Raw genomic sequence first — 20690 nt, forward strand, 5'->3', positions numbered from 1 at the left:
TTTTAAGTTGATTTTTAAAGGCACAGTGTTTCAGCTGTTTTACAGTTTTCTGGAAGTTTGTTCCAAATCTGTGGTGCATAGAAGGTGAAGGCTGCTTCTCCTCGTTTGGTTCTGGTTCTGGGGATGCAGAGCAGACCAGAACCAGAAGATCTGAGGGGTCTAGACGGTTGGTACAGTAACAGATCTTTAATGTATTGTGGTGCTAAACCATTCAGTGATTTATAAACTAACATCAGTATTTTAAAGTCTATTCTCTGAGCTACATGGAGCTTTACAATGTAGGGACTTTGGTGTTATGTGCTCTACCTTCCTGGTTTTAGTGAGAACACGAGCAGCAGCATTCTGGATCAGCTGCAGCTCTTTGATTGATTTATTAGTCAGACCTGTGAAGACGCTGTTGCAGTAATCAATGCGGCTAAAGATAAACGTAAATATTATCTTTCCTTTGCTTCACAGTTGTCCGCGGCTTTGTGTCGCTCTTTCATAAAATCACGTGTAAAAAGCTAAAGGAACATGAATTAGACACTTTTTGCACGTAGAGAATATTTTATTCAGTTATTCTCCTATTGTTTTTTTATTCCCACAATTGATTGTTGACTTTGAAGTAATTAAAAACATAAAACGGAAATAATCAACCCCACTGTTGCACTTAATACAACGGTTGTCTTTATTCGTCGTTTTTGTAACCTTTAGCCAAATCTTTTTCACTGCTCGGATGTAAAAAATAATGCAGGTTGTTAAAACGGCCTCAGTTTTGAGACTTGTGCCTAAGTTACCTTTTTTTTCCAGGAGGCTGTGAGACCTAAATGGCCTTAAAGGTATTTATGACACTCGCCCTTTAAGACGTGGCGCATGCGCAAACCGCCGGGAAAGTTAACTCCTGAACTTCGCAGAGCCGAAATTTTTTTTTTCTGATTTATAAAATCAGTGAGCTGACATGGCATTTCGTCGGAGAAACAAGAGCTACCCGTTCTTCAGCCAGGAGTTTCTCATCCAGAACCATGCCGACATCGTGTTCAGCCTGGTGATTTTCATTTTGATCGGGCTGATGTTTGAGGTGAGATGAACTCTGATTCTTTCTTTTCTTCCCTCGTCTCTGTTTGTCTCTCAGCTGTTTAAAGAATGCAGGTCTGTCTGTGCGTTCCTGCACTGATGTGTGAGCTCAAAAAGCTCCGTTTCTGTCGAGTACGTGCAGACTGCATCAGTGGTTCGTTCACACCGATCCATAAGAACGAGAATATCACCTTCTTTCATGTACTTTTTTTTTTTTTTTTTTTTTTACAACTTTTGTTGCCAGTAAGTGCTGCTTTTCTGGTCGAAGACATACACGAATTAAAACTTCCTTACATAAATGTTGAACAAAACTGCAAGGCATATTATGGGAGCCGTTTTTTTTTTAAGTGAAATATTGCATATTTGCTTTTAGTGTTAAGTATCTTTATCGTCGCGCTTGGATTTCTTTTGCATAAACAATATGTCTCCGTAATTACCTGGTTTGCTTCCTGTCAAGATGAATAGATTTTCTTACATTTAACGTGTGCTTCATTCCAGTATACATTGTGTTGTAACAAACTTTATGAACTGTCTCAAAAATCCCAACATTATACAGGAAATTTGGCTGTTCCTTTTTGTCAAAATAAAAGCACGGCACTCGCTCTATCGTAATTAAACCCGCTCCTGTTTATTTTGAAAGGCAGTAGCGGAAGTTACTTCGTTTTCCGCCGCGCGCTTTATCTGTTAAGTTAACTGCCACGTCTCACTCTGATCCGCTGCTTGTGGCCACTCTGGCTTTAGCAGCTCCAAAGACCCCTTTGACCAGCCGCTATTTCGGCAAGGACACTCAGCTAGATGGTTCATGGTGGAGCTGGTTCTCCTACCACCCTGCTAAAGCCATCATCTCCCCACCTCCGGGTATTTAAAGTTTCTGTCCGGAACTCTGGTTGTGATCACACAGCTGGTCGAGTTGAGAATAATTTGAAGGGGGATTTCCCTTTTTTTTTTTCCTGGTTTCAGAAGAAAAGGGGAACTGTGCATTTCATATGAACTTCATTTTTCAGATCTTGTTCCCACAGATCAAATACCCTCAGCAAACAGAACAAAAGTAGTGAGTTGTGATGGTCAATCAGATGGCAGAGCACCAAGTCTTTCTCAACAGTCCGTGTAAGCTTTGGCAGCTTGGACTGCTTAACACAGAAGCAAGCAAATAATGTCCTTTAAGAGGCTAGCTTTTGGACTTTTCACCACTTCACAATGAATGTTATCTCAAGGCACTTGACTAGGAAACATGTGTAATTTGTCCAAATTCCAATCCACTCTTTTCATTCTTTGACTCCCAGTCACACAGTCAGATTCTGACCCTGTGATTGTGAAACGGGGGATACTTTGTTTAGATGAGACCACGTCGGCAAACGTAGGAAAGAAGATGCTCAGAGATCTAAACTGAGCTTTTTTTGGCCTCCTGTCGAAACACCATGAGTGGCAGAAACCAAACACTGTACGTGGTTTAAGACCCACCATCTCAATTGTAAAACATGATGGCAGCATCATGGTGTTTGAATGGTTTTACACTGGTGGAGAATAGTTGTGCCGATCACAGTTGGGTCCAAATTCAGTTCATATTAGTCTGAATAATTCCAATACAGCTCAGTCGTGTAGACGGATTCGGATCGTGTTAACGCCAGTTATCTGTAATTGTTTTAACGAAAGCATGAAGAAGTTCTGTTTGTAGTTCGCCACAGGCCATGTCAATGGAACAATCCAAACATGTGTAAGAAGGTGATCTTATCAGATAATGTTAAAATAGCATAAATATCACAGAATCTCCACCATCATGGTGGCAGGATCAGATTATGGAAATTCTTCATACAAAAAAATCCTCAAGTATCTGGTCTTTCCTGTATGTTACTCCCGATTACGTTCTTTAACACGCATATTATCCGCAGGAATTCAGCTCATCTTATGCATTTCTCTTCCTCCTGTTGACACTTTGAAGACCAGTTTGTTGGAGCTGCTTTACTCGGATCACTCACTTCTTTTTGTCCTTTTCTGTTTTTTCAGGCAACAGCAAAGACAGCCATACTCTTTATTCAGCCCCAGTACAACATCACCACATTATCACTAGGTAAGAGGTGACGAAATTAAATTTATGACCTTGAACAAGTTTTTTTGTTTTTTTTTCTAACTTAAATGCAGAATATTCCTTTGTATGAATATTCAGCATTATTGTCATTATGGTGTATTAAGGCAGTCAGCTTCTCCAGGATGTTTTAACAAGCCGGACTATGTGCTCTGTGTGTTTCTCCCCTCCTTTGTGTGCTTAGAGGGAGAGGTGACTACGTATCATTATGGATGGAAGGACTGTGCCACCATCCTCTTCTATTTCTTCATCGCTATCATCCTCCATGCTGTAGTTCAGGAGTATCTTCTGGATGTAAGTGCCTAAACTGCCAAGCAAAATGCATTTAGTAAATCACAGCATTATATAGTGTCCTTACCTTTGTTGCAAAATGCAACAAAAACCTCACTGTATTATAATCTATGTACATAACTGTACTACATTAATGTATACAGGAAGAATTATTTTCTTCCATTACTGACATAAAATTGCAAACGTTTGACTTTGCGTTATAAGTTTTCTCCAGGTTTGCTAAATTAAATCATTTCTTAAACACCGAGTTTTGTATTTAAAAATGCAAAAATACCTGCCTTTAACAGGTATTCATAGAACCTTTTCATTGTATTCGATCAGGAGTTTATGTGACAGGCCAACACAATGTGCATGATTGAGAGGAGCAGGTAAAATAATAACCAGAAATGAAATTGAACCTTTTGGTCTCCGTACAAATTGGTAGAAGTAATGTGATTATGACGGTGTGAAAGATTGTATTTCAAGTCTATCCAAAGGTCGGAAAATAAACTTTTTTCACCTGGCTGGATTTGCACACATCATGATGAGTCACAGTACATCACAAACATCTTCAAGCTTGTTTTCAACACAGGAATAGGCTGCTTGTGTATAGCAAAGTCACATAGTATTTGATCTGTCTTAAAATACAACCAGTCACTAAGGACAAATGCATTTAATTTAGCACCTTCCACCAGCTTTTTGTTTGCCTTGAAAGGAAGACACCATTATAGGAGTGTTTGTCAGCAGCAGTCATAAATGATATCGCCCGTCTCTTCTTGCCCTACTTTTTTCTTTTGTTTTGTATCGGAGACACTTCCTGGTGCGCCACGGTGACGATCATTATGACAGGATCCAGTGTCACTCACATGATCTGTTGTTTTGTTCCTGTCGCAGAAAGTGAACCGCCGCCTTCACCTGTCCAAGAGCAAAAACACCAAGTTTAATGAGTCAGGTCAGCTGGGTGTGTTCCATTTAGTGTCGAGTGTGTGGAGTTTCTACGTCCTCATTACAGTGAGTAGAAGATTTTAACTGGTACAACTTCTTATTTATTTATAGTTCACAAATATTCCTGAACTTTGGCATGTAGAAATGAAGCAGTTGGAGGGTTTTATTTTGTTCTTTATGATCTTTTCTAAATAGGAAGGATATCTTCTGCACCCCAGCAGCCTTTGGGAGAACTACCCCCATTCACACCTCAGGTAGATATTTACAAGGTTTACTCTTTCACAAATAAATACAGAGCTGCGTGTTCTTATGGTGGTACACAGGAATATTAAGCAGAAGTCATAAAAAAATAACTGAGTAAAGTCCTGCTGAAAAATATGCATTTAGATTATTTTTATTCATAATTGGTCACCTGTGTAATATCTGAGATGTTCTGACAAATTGGATCCTGACGAGAATTGACAGTTTTTGTTTTGTTTTGTATTTTTATGACGAGACATGACCTGGCTTGAAGTCGAGTAGGAGTGTAATTTAAATTATCCATGTACTCCATTTAGTTTGAATTGCTTTGGCTTGGGTCATCAGAAGGTCGCCACATTTACAGGCACATTTTTGAAAGTGAATTTAAAGTGGAAAAAATAAAAACGTCAAAAAGGAGTCGTATGTTATATGTAGGAAAATGGCCCCAGTGCATAAGTGCAGTGCAGCCAATCAGCATATTAAATAATTTTCTTCTTTGTATAAACAAATTATTTATTTCTTTTTCTTTTTTACAGCTTAGTAATTAAATATTTTGCGGTAGTTTTTAATTATGTAGAAACTGGCAAATACACGGCCTGCTGTAAACAGTGTTTTTATGAAAACATAAATAAGAAATGAAGAGGGATTTTGTACGAGTGCAAATTAAACATGAGCGTTTAGCTGTCCTTCACATTTTAGGCATCCTTTTTTATGCTCGATCAATTCAGAGTTCAGCCTTTTAAATTGCACGACACATAAAAACCTCATTCCCCTCTGCAAAGTACCATTTCAAAGAAGAAGCCGCCAATGACCAAAAGAACAGCTTCAGAACGGAAACGCACAACTTTGCAGCTGTTTTGCTTCCGTTTAATTCTCCCACCGTTCTTCCGTGTTTGCACTCAAGGTTTCAGGTGAAGTTTTTCTACCTCACTCAGCTGGCCTACTGGCTCCACGCTCTGCCGGAGCTCTACTTCCAGAAAGTACGCAAGGTCAGTGGAGGAGGCCCTGGGAACAAGGGGGAGCTCTGGAGCGGGACTAGATAAGCTTCGTTTGTGGACGTCTTGCATAATTTCCCTGCAGATGTGCTGAACAGAATGAGGGGACAACCTCATGGAAGACATGAGAGCTTGTTGCGTTTCTAAAAATAACTCTGCTCTTTGTTTCAGGAGGAGATTCCGCGTCAGCTGCAGTACATCTGCCTTTATCTGCTGCACATCTCTGTAGCTTATTTGTTAAAGTAAGTGTCTGTGAGGAGGAGGGCTGACTGGTAATGCGATAGTGAAGTGTAGAAGGTTTGCGAAGAAGTTAGCATTAGTTCTGACAAGAGCAAAGTGCTAAGATAACCCCGCTCGGTTGGTTTGTGGTTTTGCATGTATACGTCCTCAAGTAATTTTTTTTTTTCCCCTCTTCTGCAGTTTGAGCCGTGTGGGCCTGGTGCTCCTTTTTCTCCAGTACGTGTCAGAACTGGGCTTCCACATTGCCAGGCTCCTGTACTTCACTGATGAGAATCATCAGAAAATGTAAGGAGTTTCTCTCCTAAATAAGTTCCAAGTCATTCAGCTGTAAAAGGCTTATTTGCATTAATGCAGCTGCATGCAGGGTGAATCTGAAAAACGCCACGTTGCTGTGTTGGTTCAGGTTTGATCTGTGGGCGGTGAGCTTCGTGTTTACACGGATGGCCACTCTGACCCTGATGTTCCTCGCCGTGGGCTTTGGTTTGGCCCGCTCTGAGAATCAGGGGCTGGACATAGAGACGGGGAACTTCAACACTGTTCTGATAAGGTGAGCCCTGGTTTAGGCTTTTTTGATGAATATGGGGAAAAGAAAACAACAAAAAAAAAAAACACGAATGATCTCAATAAACATTGTACATCTTTAACTGAAACGGGTGCCTGGTACAAGACTGACTGAAAAATGTGTAATGTGATGTTTGGATCAGATCTTTTGGAAACTACAATCTAATGATTAGAACGTCTCTTAAATAGGAAGTAGTTATAAGTGTATGAAGCAATCGCATCTAATTGTGAAAGTGGACAAAAATGCTGAGTCATATTTTTTTATTTTTTTGGAGATGCGGGTAAAAGACAAGTTCATTATCTGATAGAAAAAATAAGTTATTTTTTCTTTTTTAGCCTGTTTACTCTACTTAAACATTCCCTCTTTATTAGTCAGTTTTATCGTTTGAGAAAAACCTGCCACTCTACAGCTAAATCCTATAGCACTATAAAACAGCTTTGAAAATGAATTGTCCTGATTTACTTACCAAAGCAAAAAAAAATAAAAAATGCTCACTTTTAAGTTCACCCTGCTATTATCGTAATTTTCTTTTTTTCTTTTTTCCAAAAAAATGTATCTGCTTTTCTTAACATGTGAACCTGAGCCGTGTTTTGTTTTGAAAGGCTCCACTTTAATCCTCAATGAAATATGAAGATCTTGTTCAATTTAAAAAGAAAACTGCTGCATAAAATACATCAATTCTCAATCCCCGTCTTTAATGGCAGTGTTTGCTTTGAAAACTCATGAGGCTTGTTGGATTCAGACCATCTAAACTATATTATCTCTGTGGATATTCATGTTTATATTTAACTATGAAATAATGTGTTGTAAATCTTTTTTCTTCAAGTGAGTCTATGGGTAATATATGGTGTGTTTTTTATAAGCCTTTTGACAACAGGATGTTATTTATCAGACAGAATCAGTTCCTATTAAAAGAGTTTCTGTTCTTTATAATGTGTGAGCTTGATAAAAGTTTGAGGCTGAAATGTTAGTTTCTCAATTTTGATTTTTTTTAAATAAGAAATTGATAAAGGTGGAGCAACATCCAACATTGGTGTACTGAGATGCTATCATCAGGTTTATTTACTGCCTTGTTAATTAATTTATTTTCAGTATTTATGACAGCCGGCCAGTTAGTTCGAATCTGTTTGAACATCGCAATTATCAATCCAGACTCCCAGCACAAGCAAGTCTTTTGGAAAATATTACCAGGCCTGTTTTAAAAAAAAAACAACAAAAAAAAAAAGAAGAAAGAATGTCAGAGTTAATGGCAGCAGCTCTAATCTTCTCTCGTTTGGGCCTGCTCAGGATGATTGTTCTACTAGTGGTGTGTTTGACTCAATCTTGGCTCCTCTGGAAGTTCATCCGCTTCCAGCTGAGGCGCTGGCGGGAGTTCAGGCACGAACAAGCCGTCCGCAAGAAGGCTACCGCAAAGCAACCCGTACGGCAATTAAAGAGGGACACATGTGAGCTCCTGAGATGATTTTCTTTCGTTCCTCATCCAACTTGTCTCACTCTAACTTTTATAACGTGTCAGAGCATATTCAAACTTTTCTCCTCTGTCTCCCTGCTAGTCGGCCATCATGAGAACGGGGTGCTTAAAGCCGATAACGGAGTCTCGCAGCGGACAAAGAAGCTCAAATCCCCCTGAGGTGGCACACTTCCTGGCCTCAACGGTGACTTCATCCCTAATTAAGGTTTCTCATCAGCACAGCAGTGAAGCTGAAGGGGGAGAGAGCTGCCGCCGGTCACAAAGTTTTGGCTGAGAATGTCCTGCGATGATGATGCAGGGGACTCGGTTACTATAGACTTTTGGCTTGAATGCTGGAATATGAAAATCCAAGGACATCCTTTGAGCCCAACAGACATTTTATTCCTCTCATTGTATCAGTATTTGTTTTTTTTTTTTTGTTTTTTTTTGTACGTCCACACAGCCTGCGATCCAACACTAAGGCACACCGTTAGTGAATCATAAACAAATTAAAAAAAATGAAAAAAAAGAAGGTAAAGTGAGTACTGTGTGCTGCACATGTTATCTTTGTGTCCATGTTGAATGTGTTTTTGTGGACTCTCAAACATAAGTACTGTACTGCAGCTCATACTAGTGAGCCGGCTTGGCTTCGTTCTCCACTCTGCTCCGCCGGGACAGAAAATCGTTGCTGATGAAATGATATGAACTAACCAGAAAAAAAAAAGGAAAAAAAAATTATGTATCATGCATTTGTCACTGGTCACTTAATAGATTTGTATCAAGTATACATTGTGGATGTTACCGCATGCCATTTCATGTCCTTTTTTCCCCCCACTCTGTTTTATCATTTACTTTATTAAAAAATACATTGATCTGAAACAGATGCTTTTTATTATTATTATTCTTGTTTTTAAATGTTTCCTGGATTTCTTTTTCAGTCTTTCTCTTGTACAACAATGCATTTATGAAACCCTGTCAGCATGAAACCTGAGATTTCAGTAATTATCTGAAATGACACCACGCTGGTGACCTGAGAGTTCTTTTGCATTTCAGTGAAGAACTTTAGAGTAATCACAGCACAACAATTTCATTTTATTTGCATAACACTTTATTCATTGCCTTTGAGGGGGAAAAAATTATCCAGAATTTCCTTCAAGTCATGGAGCTGATTATTTTTCTTCACCTGGTAAAACAAGGAGACACGTTGAGTCTTAATTTGTTTGAACTTATGTGGAAAGAGCGACACCTACTGTATGTGAGGAGGACATAACAAGCAGACAGGTGTAGAATCTCAGGTCAATTTAAAAGGTTACAGAAAAAAAAAGGCAGATTTAATGGTTACCTTTTTGCTCCACTGGCATGCCGCTGTCCTTCTCCGCTCCTACCGTTTGTTTCAGTGACTCCAGAGTCTCAGAAGGGACCTGATCTGAGATGGACTCCAAGTACTTAAGCGCATAGAGGTCTGCGTTGGTCAGAATGAAGCGGTGGCTGAAAACTGATAAATAGTAAGTTCTGTGTTAATGTCTTGTAACTGACTTATTGGGCAGAGCTCACAGTCCATGTATGATATCTTTATAGCACAGCTATAGCAAGACTTGTAACATTTGCATGACTTCATAACAATCTTTCAGGACTGAGATTAGGATTACCCTCCACAGTGGCTCCAATAGCAAGGTCTGCAGGTGTGTAGTACACAGGATTATCCACAGTGGAGCCCGGCTTGGCGACTTGGCACTTTGCCAGAAACTTCCCACTAATAATGCCAGAGTTGCGCCTTGGCGTTTCATAAATACTGATCATGTCGGAGTCCAGGTGGTAGGACAGTATAAAACGTCGGTCTCTGTCTTCAGGGTATGCGGAGTCCTGAGGGACAGTGAAGGAAAACTTAAGTCTGGAGAGACTGAAGCATTAAGTGTCTCCTTAATGTACCATAGCAAATAAGCGCAGTTTACTGTTTGACTTACAGTGCCAGTCAGAATATTACATGCGAGCATTTTTCTACCATTCTTTTTCCAGGTTAAAAGAGTTATACGACAAACAGCTTCATTGAAACAAAGTTGCGTATTCAATTAAGCTGACTACAAAATTTCTCTAATCCACAAAGGGCTAAAATTCCAGAAATTAATGGTAGCCTACTTAAAATCAGTTTTACACTATTGTCTTGTAGAAACTCTCAGGTGTGTCAGTTTCATGCCAGGAGTATGAACACCGCTACGAATTATGAGTAGAGTTTCTCTAACTTGCTAAAGCAAATTTAGGAAAATATTAGTGAATGTTTGAGTCTTTCTATTATTTCGAACCTGTAAATATACCTAAATAAACAAAAAATCACATTGTTCATTAAAGGCCTGAAATGAATGGGACAATAATGTGAATGACAAGCGAATGTAAAAACCCTGAGCAGCACTGTATGTTTGGTTGATACTACTGCGGCAGAGTTTATTATTCATCAGTGGGATCTCACCAGTTTGGCAATGTAGCGAAGCTTTTTGTTGCAGTTTACCAATCTCTTCATTATGTTATGTCTGGGAGGCTCAGGAACTAAAGAATAACAATTTTGAAGAGAGTCTTCAAGAGAGCCAAATCCGTTGTAGGGTGGAACCATGTGTGCCTTTGAACGAAAACAAGCACACTTTAGCCTTAGATAGTCTAAAAGGTGCATGATCTATGATGAGTGACAGAATGCAGAATTTATGTTTTTTTTTCTTTTTTCTGCAAATCAGCAAAGCCATACCATCTTTGATTTGTCTTCCATCTTTGGTATCTCTACAGCTTTCATGTCCATGTCTGGGTAATTCTTCTTGTAATATTCTCTAGTAAAGCCGTCGCAGTCGTACAAAAAGAAGTGATGGCTCAGGAGCTTCACCTTTTGACCCAGCTGGAAGTCTTTGGGGGAAAAATACTCCTCTACAAGGTCTTCGGAGATCTCCATCACAATGCTAGGGAAGGACTCTTAAAGGAGTGGAATTTAATCATGTATCTTCATGTTATGTAGTAGTTTGTTGTTTGACCATTTTTTAAAAATTAAGTATGAAAATATTTCGACATAAAATGAAGAAATACTTACATATATCAATAGCTACGTAGTCGCTTACACATCTTAAAGCATCCTACCTTCTTTGACTTTCTTGGGTATCCTTTGTCGGCTCATGAAAAGAGGGAAAGGATCGCGGCCACTGTTGCGTTGATGAGCCTCTCTGATATCCACAGTGTTGTCTACCAGGTAATAGTAAATGATGACAGGCCAGGTATGACTCTGATAAGCATCACATTCGACCCACTGGCCGTAGAATCGGAGCACCTGACCATAAATCAGAAGAAACAGGGAGTTAAGATACAATTAATTAATTAAACAGCTAATGAAGATCATATTAAGACCTTCTAAAAAAAAATAAATTAAGTAGTTGCACTCAAAATTCATGCTTGCCATTCCAAGACGGAGAACTGTATCCACTACTCAGGATTTTGAATTCAAGAAAAGCGCTTTGAAAGACGTAAGTGTTTTATAGACTGATTTCTACAATTATTGCTGAAACATTAAAAAGAGAAGTGAATTTTAAATTATTTTACCCTTTTTTGTCTTTCTAGAAATTATTGTGTGTGCTTTGTCGGACCTTGCAATGCAACTGCTAGCCAATTTTATTTGGCACCCTCTCCAGGTAACAAATGTAAATCCCCCTTTCAGAATTGTCTTATTTCTTTGTGGCATATTGTCACCAAGTTGTCAGAAACATTCTCAGGGATATTGGTCCACATTGACACCATACAGTTACTGATTGGTCCAGTCTCCTGCTCTGGTGCATCACTGTCTTGCTGTAAGTCTCACCAAGAAGATAGATAGTGTGCTCATAAAGGGATGGACAACAAAAGTACTAATTTAAGCTACGGTATTGAAATAAAGGTCGATTAATACCAAGGCACCCAAACAGTTTCAAGAAAATCTAAAACACACGTTTACACCATCACCAGCAGCAAGGAAGGGACAAAAACATGCTCTAGCTAGAACTGAGGATTATCAAACCAAGCAAAATGTCCTGCTATTGTTCTTTTTTGGTGAACTTGTGTGAAGTGTCTTAGTTGACATGCATGGTGAACACGGTGTGTTCTTCTTCTGTAGCATTTCTTGGTTGTAACAAATGGTTATTTGAGCTGTTCCCTTTCTGTCATCTTGAAGTAATCCGCCCATCTGCCCTGAACCTACCATGGAGTCCATATGAAGAAAGCGATATAATTTCTCGAACTTCGCAGGGCTTTTGTTGACATGTTCTTGGTTTGGTTTGATACTACGGCGTTTGGTGTAAGGATCTTCTGGTATTTTTTCTGGCTCATTCAAAACGATGCCCTCACTCTCCATGAACTCCTGTTCAGAGGATGTGAGATATAGACAAAGAGTGTGTATGTTTCCAAAAGCAGACCTATGAATGCCACTACATCTTTTTTTTGCGTGAGGTATGCAGAGGTGGTAATTACTGTACCTTAGTGAACAAATCACAGTCTGAGATGCGGTACGTGGTCCCATAGACCTCCAGGTTCATAGCAAGGTTGAGATCTTTCCAGTTGTAATAATTCCCATACTCATTTTTTGGCAAACGCTGACGTTTGATACGCTTGCCTTGTGGTAGCCCAGAGTTCACCACTGATGGCTCGATGATGCACATGCTGTCATCCTCAAGGTAATAGTAAATGGTCACGTGGCGAACACGGTAGTTTTCTGCAGGGGAGTGGAAGATTTCCTCCTTGAAGTGTCCATAGAAGCGTAGAACCTAAAACATGGCATGCAAGTAAAAGGCATTAAAAACAACAAAAAAAGTACACACTGACCTGTATCGGTATTTCTCTTCACGATCTCAGACCTTCTTATCGAGTGCCACATGAGCTGGGATGAATTCTTCATATTCCGGCTTATCATATACAGTATATGGCATCTCAAAGCACAGTTGATCAATTTCGTGGTGAGTTAATGGCTCTGCTGCTAGAACCTCCTTCCCAATGACCACAGAGGGCCGATGAGACAGAGCAAAGCCATTCTTATAGCCAAGTGTCTGGGACCGATGGAAGGCTGTCTTCTGCACACACGGAGCAATGAGAAGTCAATGACAAAGGCCTAACCAAATCACAGTGTAAATCTGGACTTACCAACACTTAGCATGTTCAACAATACAAATAGAAAAGTGAGCAGCAATGATATAAAAATGTAGCTGCAGGATCAAACATTCGCTGTAACTACATATATTTAGTTTAAAACCTAAAAAAAAGAGTAAAGTGGTGGTTCTTGACATTTTTTTAATGTTTATGTAGGATTTATGACTCTAACGTTTTATTTACTCGGACTGAGAATAAAAATAACTTGTTGGATTGTAAAGGTATAGTCATTTTATATTCACCTGACAATGTCTTGAATTTACCATACTGTGTGGACACCCTGCTGAAAACTGGGTCGCTGCAGCCAGAAACTCTCACATACTCGTATGTTAAGGGGAAAATGTCGTAGCTCTAAAATTCGTTTGTTTTGTCGGACCTTTAAGTTAAACGAGCCCCGACTTGCTGTCTGAAGGAATGCGGTAGCTGCATTTTTACTATCGGGGGACCCATAGCTATTTTAGGAATAAAATGGAACTACTTAAACAAGACCTTAGGCTTAAATCCTTAAAAAAAAAATAATAATAAAAAAGTTATGTTCAACAACTTACCGCCAGATCCCGAAATGTGTATCCAGGTATAAATGGTAATCCGTTATTCCACTCGGTGGACATTTTCTGTATCGACTTTCTTCTGAAATTTCCTTCACTCTAAAAGCCTGGTAATTCCCTGTTTTAGGAAATTAAAAGGATTTTTTTTTTACTCGAGCAGCTGCACAACACTTCCACTGTTTAGTTTATGGTATCCATGGAAACCGTAAGCCGACAACAATTTTAAAGCCAAATGCGGAATTTTTTTTAACCAGACCGAAAATGACACGAGATAGACATCCATGCTGAGGACTCAATACGGATTTCAATACTGTTATTTCTTATCACAACAGCCTCAAGTTTGTTTCAGTATAACACAAGTTGCATAACTGTTATTCAACCAGCAGGTGGCAACAAAGCTCACATCTGACTGACATCTGACTGACTCCAGCTGACATGAGTTGCATTGTGCTGCTTTTTTCCTTCTATTATTAAAGATATGATTAAGTTGTTTTTCCTCCTACTTATTGATTTATCCAGGTAAGATGTTGAGTACCTCTTCTCATTTACGAACATGTCCTGGCTACAAACCAAAATAGAAAAACAACACACAGTGTATGAAGACCAAAAGTGCTTGAGTTGTTTGTTAAAGAGCATATATTTAAATGTTTTTGATGAAAAAAAAAGAAAATAAAGAAAAGGCAATGTGGATGATCACTTCATTTGAACACAGTTTATTTAAAGCACAGATGACATAGTTTATTCTGGCAGATAGCAAAGTTTAATTTTTTTTATCATGTAGGCATAATAGTCCATGCGGACTGGTCCGTTATAATAAAAACTCTGAAATGCCCTGTGTGTTCTGTAACAAAACTCTGTTAAAATATTACAAACCCAAAGGCAGTAGCTTATGTTTTCAAACTGGCAATGTGACTGAAAAACAAAAGCAGGTTACATATCAGCTAGGGAGGTGCATCTCAATAAATTAGAATATCATCAAATAACTCATTCATGACAATAGCTGAATTCAAAAGCAAGAGCTTACGCTTTTTGATTTCGACGAATAAGGCTTACAGCTAATAAATAACCAAGAGGTTAGTTAGAAAAGACCAGAAAAAACAAACATTTTTTGAATGCATAAATGTTAGCCTAATGAATTGTATGCCCATGTTCCATGGATTAAATTTGCTCTACTTGGTCTGAACTTCTCCTGGAATACATCCCTCCATTAAACATAATATTAATACGCTTGAAGACAGCAGTCTCTGCCCCAGCAGTTTGTGTAATAACATGAGGATTGTGTAAGATAACAGTAAAAAAAAAAAAGGGGGGGTTTATTGGTCTTATCTCTAGAAAATTTGCTCAGTAACTGAATGTTGTGTTTTTACTAGCTGCTCCTCATATTAATCAAAGTTAACAGAAACAAATGTTTGAAATAGGCCACTCTGATTGAATTTCATTTTTGAACGGATTGACTTGTACAAATGAACTTTTCAATGCATTCTAATTTACTTATACCTACTTGTAGCCTACTTGTTTATTGTGCAGAGCTGGTTCCTTCTTCAGATACCCACAAACATCTGCTCAGGACCACTAGCTTTACAATTGGCAGTAGCCCAGCACTCCACACAATGTTTAAGGAGCGAAGACCAAAACAGGAAAAAAACAACAAAAAAAAAACGTTCAAGCAAAACCACTGGTACGAAACTGGTATATTCTTGTAATTTTCATATCCGTCAGAGTACATAGCAAGTGCAATATTAAATAGAAACATTCAGATGTGACACAAGCTTCACCTTTCCATTGCGACTGTACTGTAATAGTGGCATGCGAGTGAAGTATTTCGGATTAATTAGCTCACCTGTTTAAAACATTTGTTAAATTCTACCAACTATCTTTCATAGCTAGGAAAAGGCACTGATCTGTGAATTACTGTATCAAAAATAAGGTTATAAATCATTAAAAACCTCTTGGAGGCTCTTTGCATCATATTTCTAGCTATTTTCTTTCAATGCCTTAAAAAAAAAAAAGAATTTATTTGGTCTGCTGATGACTCCCTTTTTTTTTTTTTTTTTTTTTTTTTTTTTAGGAAGAAAGCGCATCAGCCAAACACAGAAACACTAGGATTGCATCCCTGAGGTGCCCGACAACTTTTGCCACGTATAAAAATATTTAAAAAATAAACCATACTTGAGAGCAAAAGGTCAACATCTATTAAATATTATAAAATATGTCTCGTAAGGATTGAGATGAATCCCTCGCACTCACACAGGCACACGCACGCACACAAAATCTTTTGGTTTTACGAAGCTCAAAGGCAGCATGGTTCACCGTGGAAAGATTGTCTTAATTCATCTCATTGTCAAGCGCACTTTTTTTTTCTTTTCTTTGTTGAAGTTCATACTGAATACTGGAGAGTAGAGAGCAGAACGCTCAAAGTTTCACAGTCTCATCCAGCTGCCAAGTGTTCTGTGTGTAATAGACCCCTGTGAGGCCGTGGTCCTTCAGTCTCCATGTCGTCTCTGCAGGCCTGTGTATGTCCAAGGCAACCAACCCATAAATCCCCACTTCAAAAAGGCCTACTGGAGTCAACGGAGAGTCGGTGTTGCCCCTTCACCCCTCACTTCCGGCAGTAAGGGCGAGCCGTGAGGTAAGCTTGCCGTGCGGAGCCCAAGCTCATTGTTTGACTGAGGGGCGGGGGGCTGCACTTTATGACACCCAGTGGAACACGCAGACCACCCTACAAGCCTTGCAGAACCTCCCCTCTGTTTTCAGAGTCCACAGCTGCATTTGTATGCTTGCTTCCAAAGCTACATGCCGGCCTTCTCCGGTTCCCGCCCTCATAACCAAGTGCATCCTGGATTTAGTTCAAGGAAGTCTTCAAAAAGAACGACCGAAGGCGGTACTCAGTAATACCGATTGAGGCTCCGTGTCCCTGGGATGTCGGGCTGCCCGTTCATCCAGATCTCCCGTATGATCCGCTCCCTCTCCTCGAGCCGCTGGGCTCGCTCCAGCTCCTCCGCTGACGTGAAAACGTTCATGTTGAGCGTGCGCTCGAAGCGCCTGTGCCTCCGCGCCGACAGGTCCGACGTGGTCTCCCAGTCCGAGTCCGAGTCGCTGGAGTCCGAGGATGAGTGGGCGGGGCGGGGCGGTTTCTTGACGGCTGGCCGCTTCCGAGACTGGCAGTCTGTGCGACAGGAGATCTGGACCACCAGGGCAAACAGGGTGAGGAAGAGGCCCAGACACACACCGCAGACGAAGAACAGCGCGGCCCTTTCGGGATGATCTGTTTTTGAAGAGAAGGAGCATCGGAAGAGAAAAAGTTCCAAATTAGTGGGTTTCTAATAGGAAGCAGGGCAAATATTTGATTAGACCTAATTAGATATGTAATTTAAGTAGGCCAATTGGGAATTTATGTAAACGTTATTTTATATTTATAAAAACAAACAGCATGCCAAAACGTTTTCAGGCTGCAAAAGCATTAAAAACACAGGCGGACAACAATATGGAGATGGAACAGACTTGGACTGAACTATTTTCCATTATTAACAACAATTAATATGCAACATAGTTTTTTTTTTTATCACTTAAAGAATGTGTTTGAAGGTCATGTTTTCCAAAATTTTTAATTTGATAATTGCACTAAGAATAATTTAAATGAATGAATCAGTAAGTACGGAGGACGTTAAAGCATCTGTTTGGTAATTTTCCACATTTCTGGGAGCATGTCAGACATTCTCTTCTCTTGTGAGCGAAACAAACTGGTCTAAGCACAAAATGAAGAAAAACGTCATCCTTAGAGAACAGATCTCAGATTCTTCTTTGCAAAAAATACACTCCAAATTCTGAGAATTTTGTTTGTCCTCAAGGAAGAAATCCCACTTTGCAATCATCCCCGTGGTTTGGCTCTCACTGGTTGTTTACATTTAGCTCCGCTGCGGCAAAATCAATGGATCCACACGATCTTTTGACTACACTGAGAAAAAAATAATCTCAGCATTGCTCAAACTGCATCATCACACTCACTTATGCACTTGAAGTTTCAAGTAAAGAAGAGAAAAAATAAAGAGGAAAAAAATAAACTTTTTGGAAGTTACACCACCAAAAAGTGATGTAACTTCCATTGGAATTTTTGGTTTGTGCAAACTAATGCTCTTGGATGTTTATTTTTATTCATGCACAATGCACTTCATTACAAATAAACACTTTTTTCGGTCACACAGTTGGATATAAAACACTCTAAGAAAGTCTGTTCAGATGACCTAAAGTTTTTCTCCTTCTTTTGCCTTTTTTTCCTTCATGATGTCAGATGAATGCCATCACTATTACGGCTTAAATCTGGATATTCTGTGATGCCTCATTAGATTTCGCCAACAGCGTCCTACCTGATATGTAGGTGTACGCCGCCAACACATTGCTGATGAGGGCCATGTTGGCTCTGGAGGTGGAGTTGATCACAGGGTTCATGCCTGATGGCTGTGATGAACCGTTTCCGCCGCCTCTTCTGGTGTCAGATGGTTTCTTCTTGTCGGGGCTCCGAGCTAAAGGTTGCAGTTTTAAAAGCAGTAAGTCACCGCGAGGCTTCGACTTCGAGCCCATTACATTCAGTGCGAGCAATTCATCATTACGAGGGTAATTTATGGCAAAAACAAGTGCGTATTGTGCAAACATCCGTCAGAAAACTGAGTCACCTAAGGCCTCTCAGGAGAATTTCGCTATGTTTTGTCAAAGACGCACAGAGAAATTCAGAAGATGGAACAACATCTGCTTCTGTTTGATTTACTCTGACTCAAAAACTTTAAGCGACAGAAAACCACATGGAAATAGTTTTCAGTTTGGCAACATTTCAAAACGCCCCCCTCTCCCCCCACCCAGCCCCCTATGTCTCAGGAGGCTGTGTTCATAAAAAGTAGTAACAACTTTTTGCTACTCTGGATTTTTGTCATTTCTATTTGTGCTGCCTTTGGTCATCTATATGTCCCAGTGTAATTGTTGCTCTTTTTAGCCACAACATGATCTCCATGAATGAACAATGCACCGCCAGAAAAATAACCTGAAAACAGATGCGAGATGCATCCGAGTGTGGTTACACTGTCATGTTACTACGTTTGGACTTCTTTGTTTGGTGAAGGTAAGCAGGCTTTGGTAAACTGTCTTACCTCTAATTGCAGGTTTCTTAAGGTGTGTCAGACTTTTTTATCTGATAAATACAGCTTAGATTGGGGTTGCTCACTGTGCAGTTAAGTGGTTCCACCTGGACCTATTAATGTGGCGAGCACCTAAGTCCGACATTCAACCTGGGTATCTTTCTTTATATCAAACACGAAAATATCCACAAAACCATGAACAGAAAACACAGGAAACAGAAGAGTGTTGCTTCAATAAAAAAATAAAAAATAAAATATGAAAATCCGTTGGGTTGTTCTAACCACTTTATATTAATTATAAATACTTTGTTTGCTTTGATTAATGCTACAAATAGTTTTTTTCACAACTGTAGGCAGAAATGAAGAGCTAAGTGGCTCAAATAAATTTAGTTGAAAGAAACTTAAAACTATATTGCAGAAGAAAATAGGGCAATTTTTCTTAAGAAATATGCTCTTAACACCTGGATCTAAAACACGGACAATGATTAGAGATGGCACATTCCAGATGCCGTGCATTTCCAACAAGTCAGCATATCAAAACAACTAGCTGTTGACATCTTTAGCTGGCTTTAGCATAGGTTCAAACTATGTACCTTTAACTGTTTTCCTGTGACATACATCTGTCTGCCATTGCACAGTCACATTAGAGATAAAGACAAGTTTTTCCCAATAAACTCGTAAAGGATTTTTTTTTTTAAAGTTGTGCAAGGAAGTGAATCTATTCGTGAGTCAGAGGCTGTCAGTGCTGCATCATTCCCAGTTCCCCCCTCTATTAACTCCTTGTTCATTCAAGCATCCTCCTGATCAGTACTGTGCCGGTAGCTGAGCAGAGTAATGAGTGTTGGATGTGAGCCAGTGTCCCTAAAGAATGAAGCTTTGTTTGAGCTTTCTTCATTGCCAGGCTCTCCACTTTTTTCCATTTTATCAGTCTTTCTCGGTCTTTTTACCTCCCTGGATGTTTGACATTATAAGACGGGCTTAGACTATGCTTACATGCAGGCTAATCAGTGGATCCTCGAATGCTTAATGTTTGAAAGGCCACTGATCACAACGTGAACTCGACACATATGGAAACAGTTACACATGTGACTTTTTAGTATACACATACCTCTAAACTTGAGCCATAAATTATGATTGGTCTTGAGTCCTGGAAGGCTTCAAGACTGTTCAACTGTTCTCTTTAAAAGGCTGAACGTTTGAGTCTGGAGTTGTCAGCTTGTGCATTTGCTCTGTTGCTTACTTGGAACAGTGTTCTGGCCTGAACTTCCCCCAGAAGGCCCGTCTCCCACTACATTGGGGTCACGGGTGGCAGAGGGTGGGTGGTACACCGGTGGTCTGTGGCCTGGCTCCTGGAGCAGTCTCTTTGACACTTCAAAGACAGGGAAAAGCAAAGTTAAAGAGTCAGTAGAAGGAGCAAATAAATAAAGAAAAATATCTTTTTTTTTTTCTAAGGTACTTCTAAATAAATGTTTAACAACTTCTGTATATTTATAATGCTAGCTGTATAGCTAAGTGGCTTTTATGGGTATTTGCAGCTTAATGTAACTGCTTCAAGCCACAATGATGAAAGAAATGAGCAAATGTTCCACCTTAAAAAAAGTAGACTCGTGAATAAGATGCAAGAGAAAGTGAACACAGTTTTTAACAGCAGTAAGAATACGTTTTGATTTTCGAGTCACAAAAATAGCAAGTAGATCGTGTTATTTATTTTAGTTTTGAATCTTTGGGTAAAACCCCTGATGCATCACTTGTACAGGGAGAATCTCATACCTGCCTGTAGTTGTGGCTTAGCATTCTCTACATGAGCTCTGTAAGCCCTTGTAGAGACTAAGTATAAGCTACTAAGTATAAGCCATGATTTCCATTTTTTATTTGGAACTAATCTTTCAATGAAACTAAAGATCCAAGACAGGCTGCAGACGCCAGAGATGCTTAACAGATGCTGCTGATGAAGACTGAGAGTTTCCCTAATGCCTGGTGCGTTTCATTAAAGCTAAAAACGAAAGAAAAACAATCATTAAACAGCTACTGTACGA

The 20690-nt window shown here is 39.5% G+C and overlaps 3 protein-coding genes across 7 annotated transcripts in view; 1 reads left to right on the plus strand and 2 right to left on the minus strand.

The window, feature by feature from the left end:
• Positions 1-832: 832 nt before the first annotated feature.
• Positions 833-8717, plus strand: tram2 (translocation associated membrane protein 2). Of its 2 annotated transcripts, none has more exons than XM_008397608.3 (11): positions 833-1057; positions 3058-3121; positions 3321-3430; positions 4301-4417; positions 4547-4605; positions 5496-5580; positions 5758-5828; positions 6007-6111; positions 6230-6373; positions 7676-7833; positions 7942-8717. In XM_008397608.3, the coding sequence occupies exons 1-11, from the start codon at positions 938-940 to the stop codon at positions 8016-8018; spliced, it is 1110 nt and encodes a 369-aa protein (XP_008395830.1). In that variant the 5' UTR covers positions 833-937; the 3' UTR covers positions 8019-8717. The 2 variants fall into 2 exon arrangements, with proteins under 2 accessions (XP_008395830.1, XP_081458240.1); XM_081602114.1 differs by lacking the exon at positions 833-1057 and adding an exon at positions 1648-1911.
• A 206-nt stretch (positions 8718-8923) lies between these two features.
• efhc1 (EF-hand domain (C-terminal) containing 1) lies at positions 8924-13809 on the minus strand. The gene is made up of 10 exons (XM_008397609.3): positions 13529-13809; positions 12692-12904; positions 12314-12601; positions 12040-12198; positions 10953-11139; positions 10573-10790; positions 10303-10449; positions 9488-9701; positions 9181-9333; positions 8924-9021 (listed from the first exon to the last, which is right to left on the minus strand). The coding sequence occupies exons 1-10, from the start codon at positions 13589-13591 to the stop codon at positions 9008-9010; spliced, it is 1656 nt and encodes a 551-aa protein (XP_008395831.1). The 5' UTR covers positions 13592-13809; the 3' UTR covers positions 8924-9007.
• A 416-nt stretch (positions 13810-14225) lies between these two features.
• Positions 14226-20690, minus strand: part of eva1aa (eva-1 homolog A, regulator of programmed cell death a) — a 67064-nt gene continuing 60599 nt past the window's right edge. For 3 of the 4 annotated variants that reach the window (XM_008397610.3, XM_008397613.3, XM_081602112.1), the window contains 3 exons: positions 19895-20023; positions 17893-18048; positions 14226-16793 (listed from right to left, as the gene is read on the minus strand). In XM_008397610.3, coding sequence (XP_008395832.2) covers positions 16414-16793; positions 17893-18048; positions 19895-20023 — 665 coding nt within the window. In that variant the 3' untranslated portion in view covers positions 14226-16413. The other variant, XM_008397614.3, reaches the window with a different exon arrangement.

Source organism: Poecilia reticulata, chromosome 21 (assembly GCF_904066995.2).
Source record: "Poecilia reticulata chromosome 21, P_reticulata-male-v2, whole genome shotgun sequence".
NCBI lineage: Eukaryota > Metazoa > Chordata > Actinopteri > Cyprinodontiformes > Poeciliidae > Poecilia > Poecilia reticulata.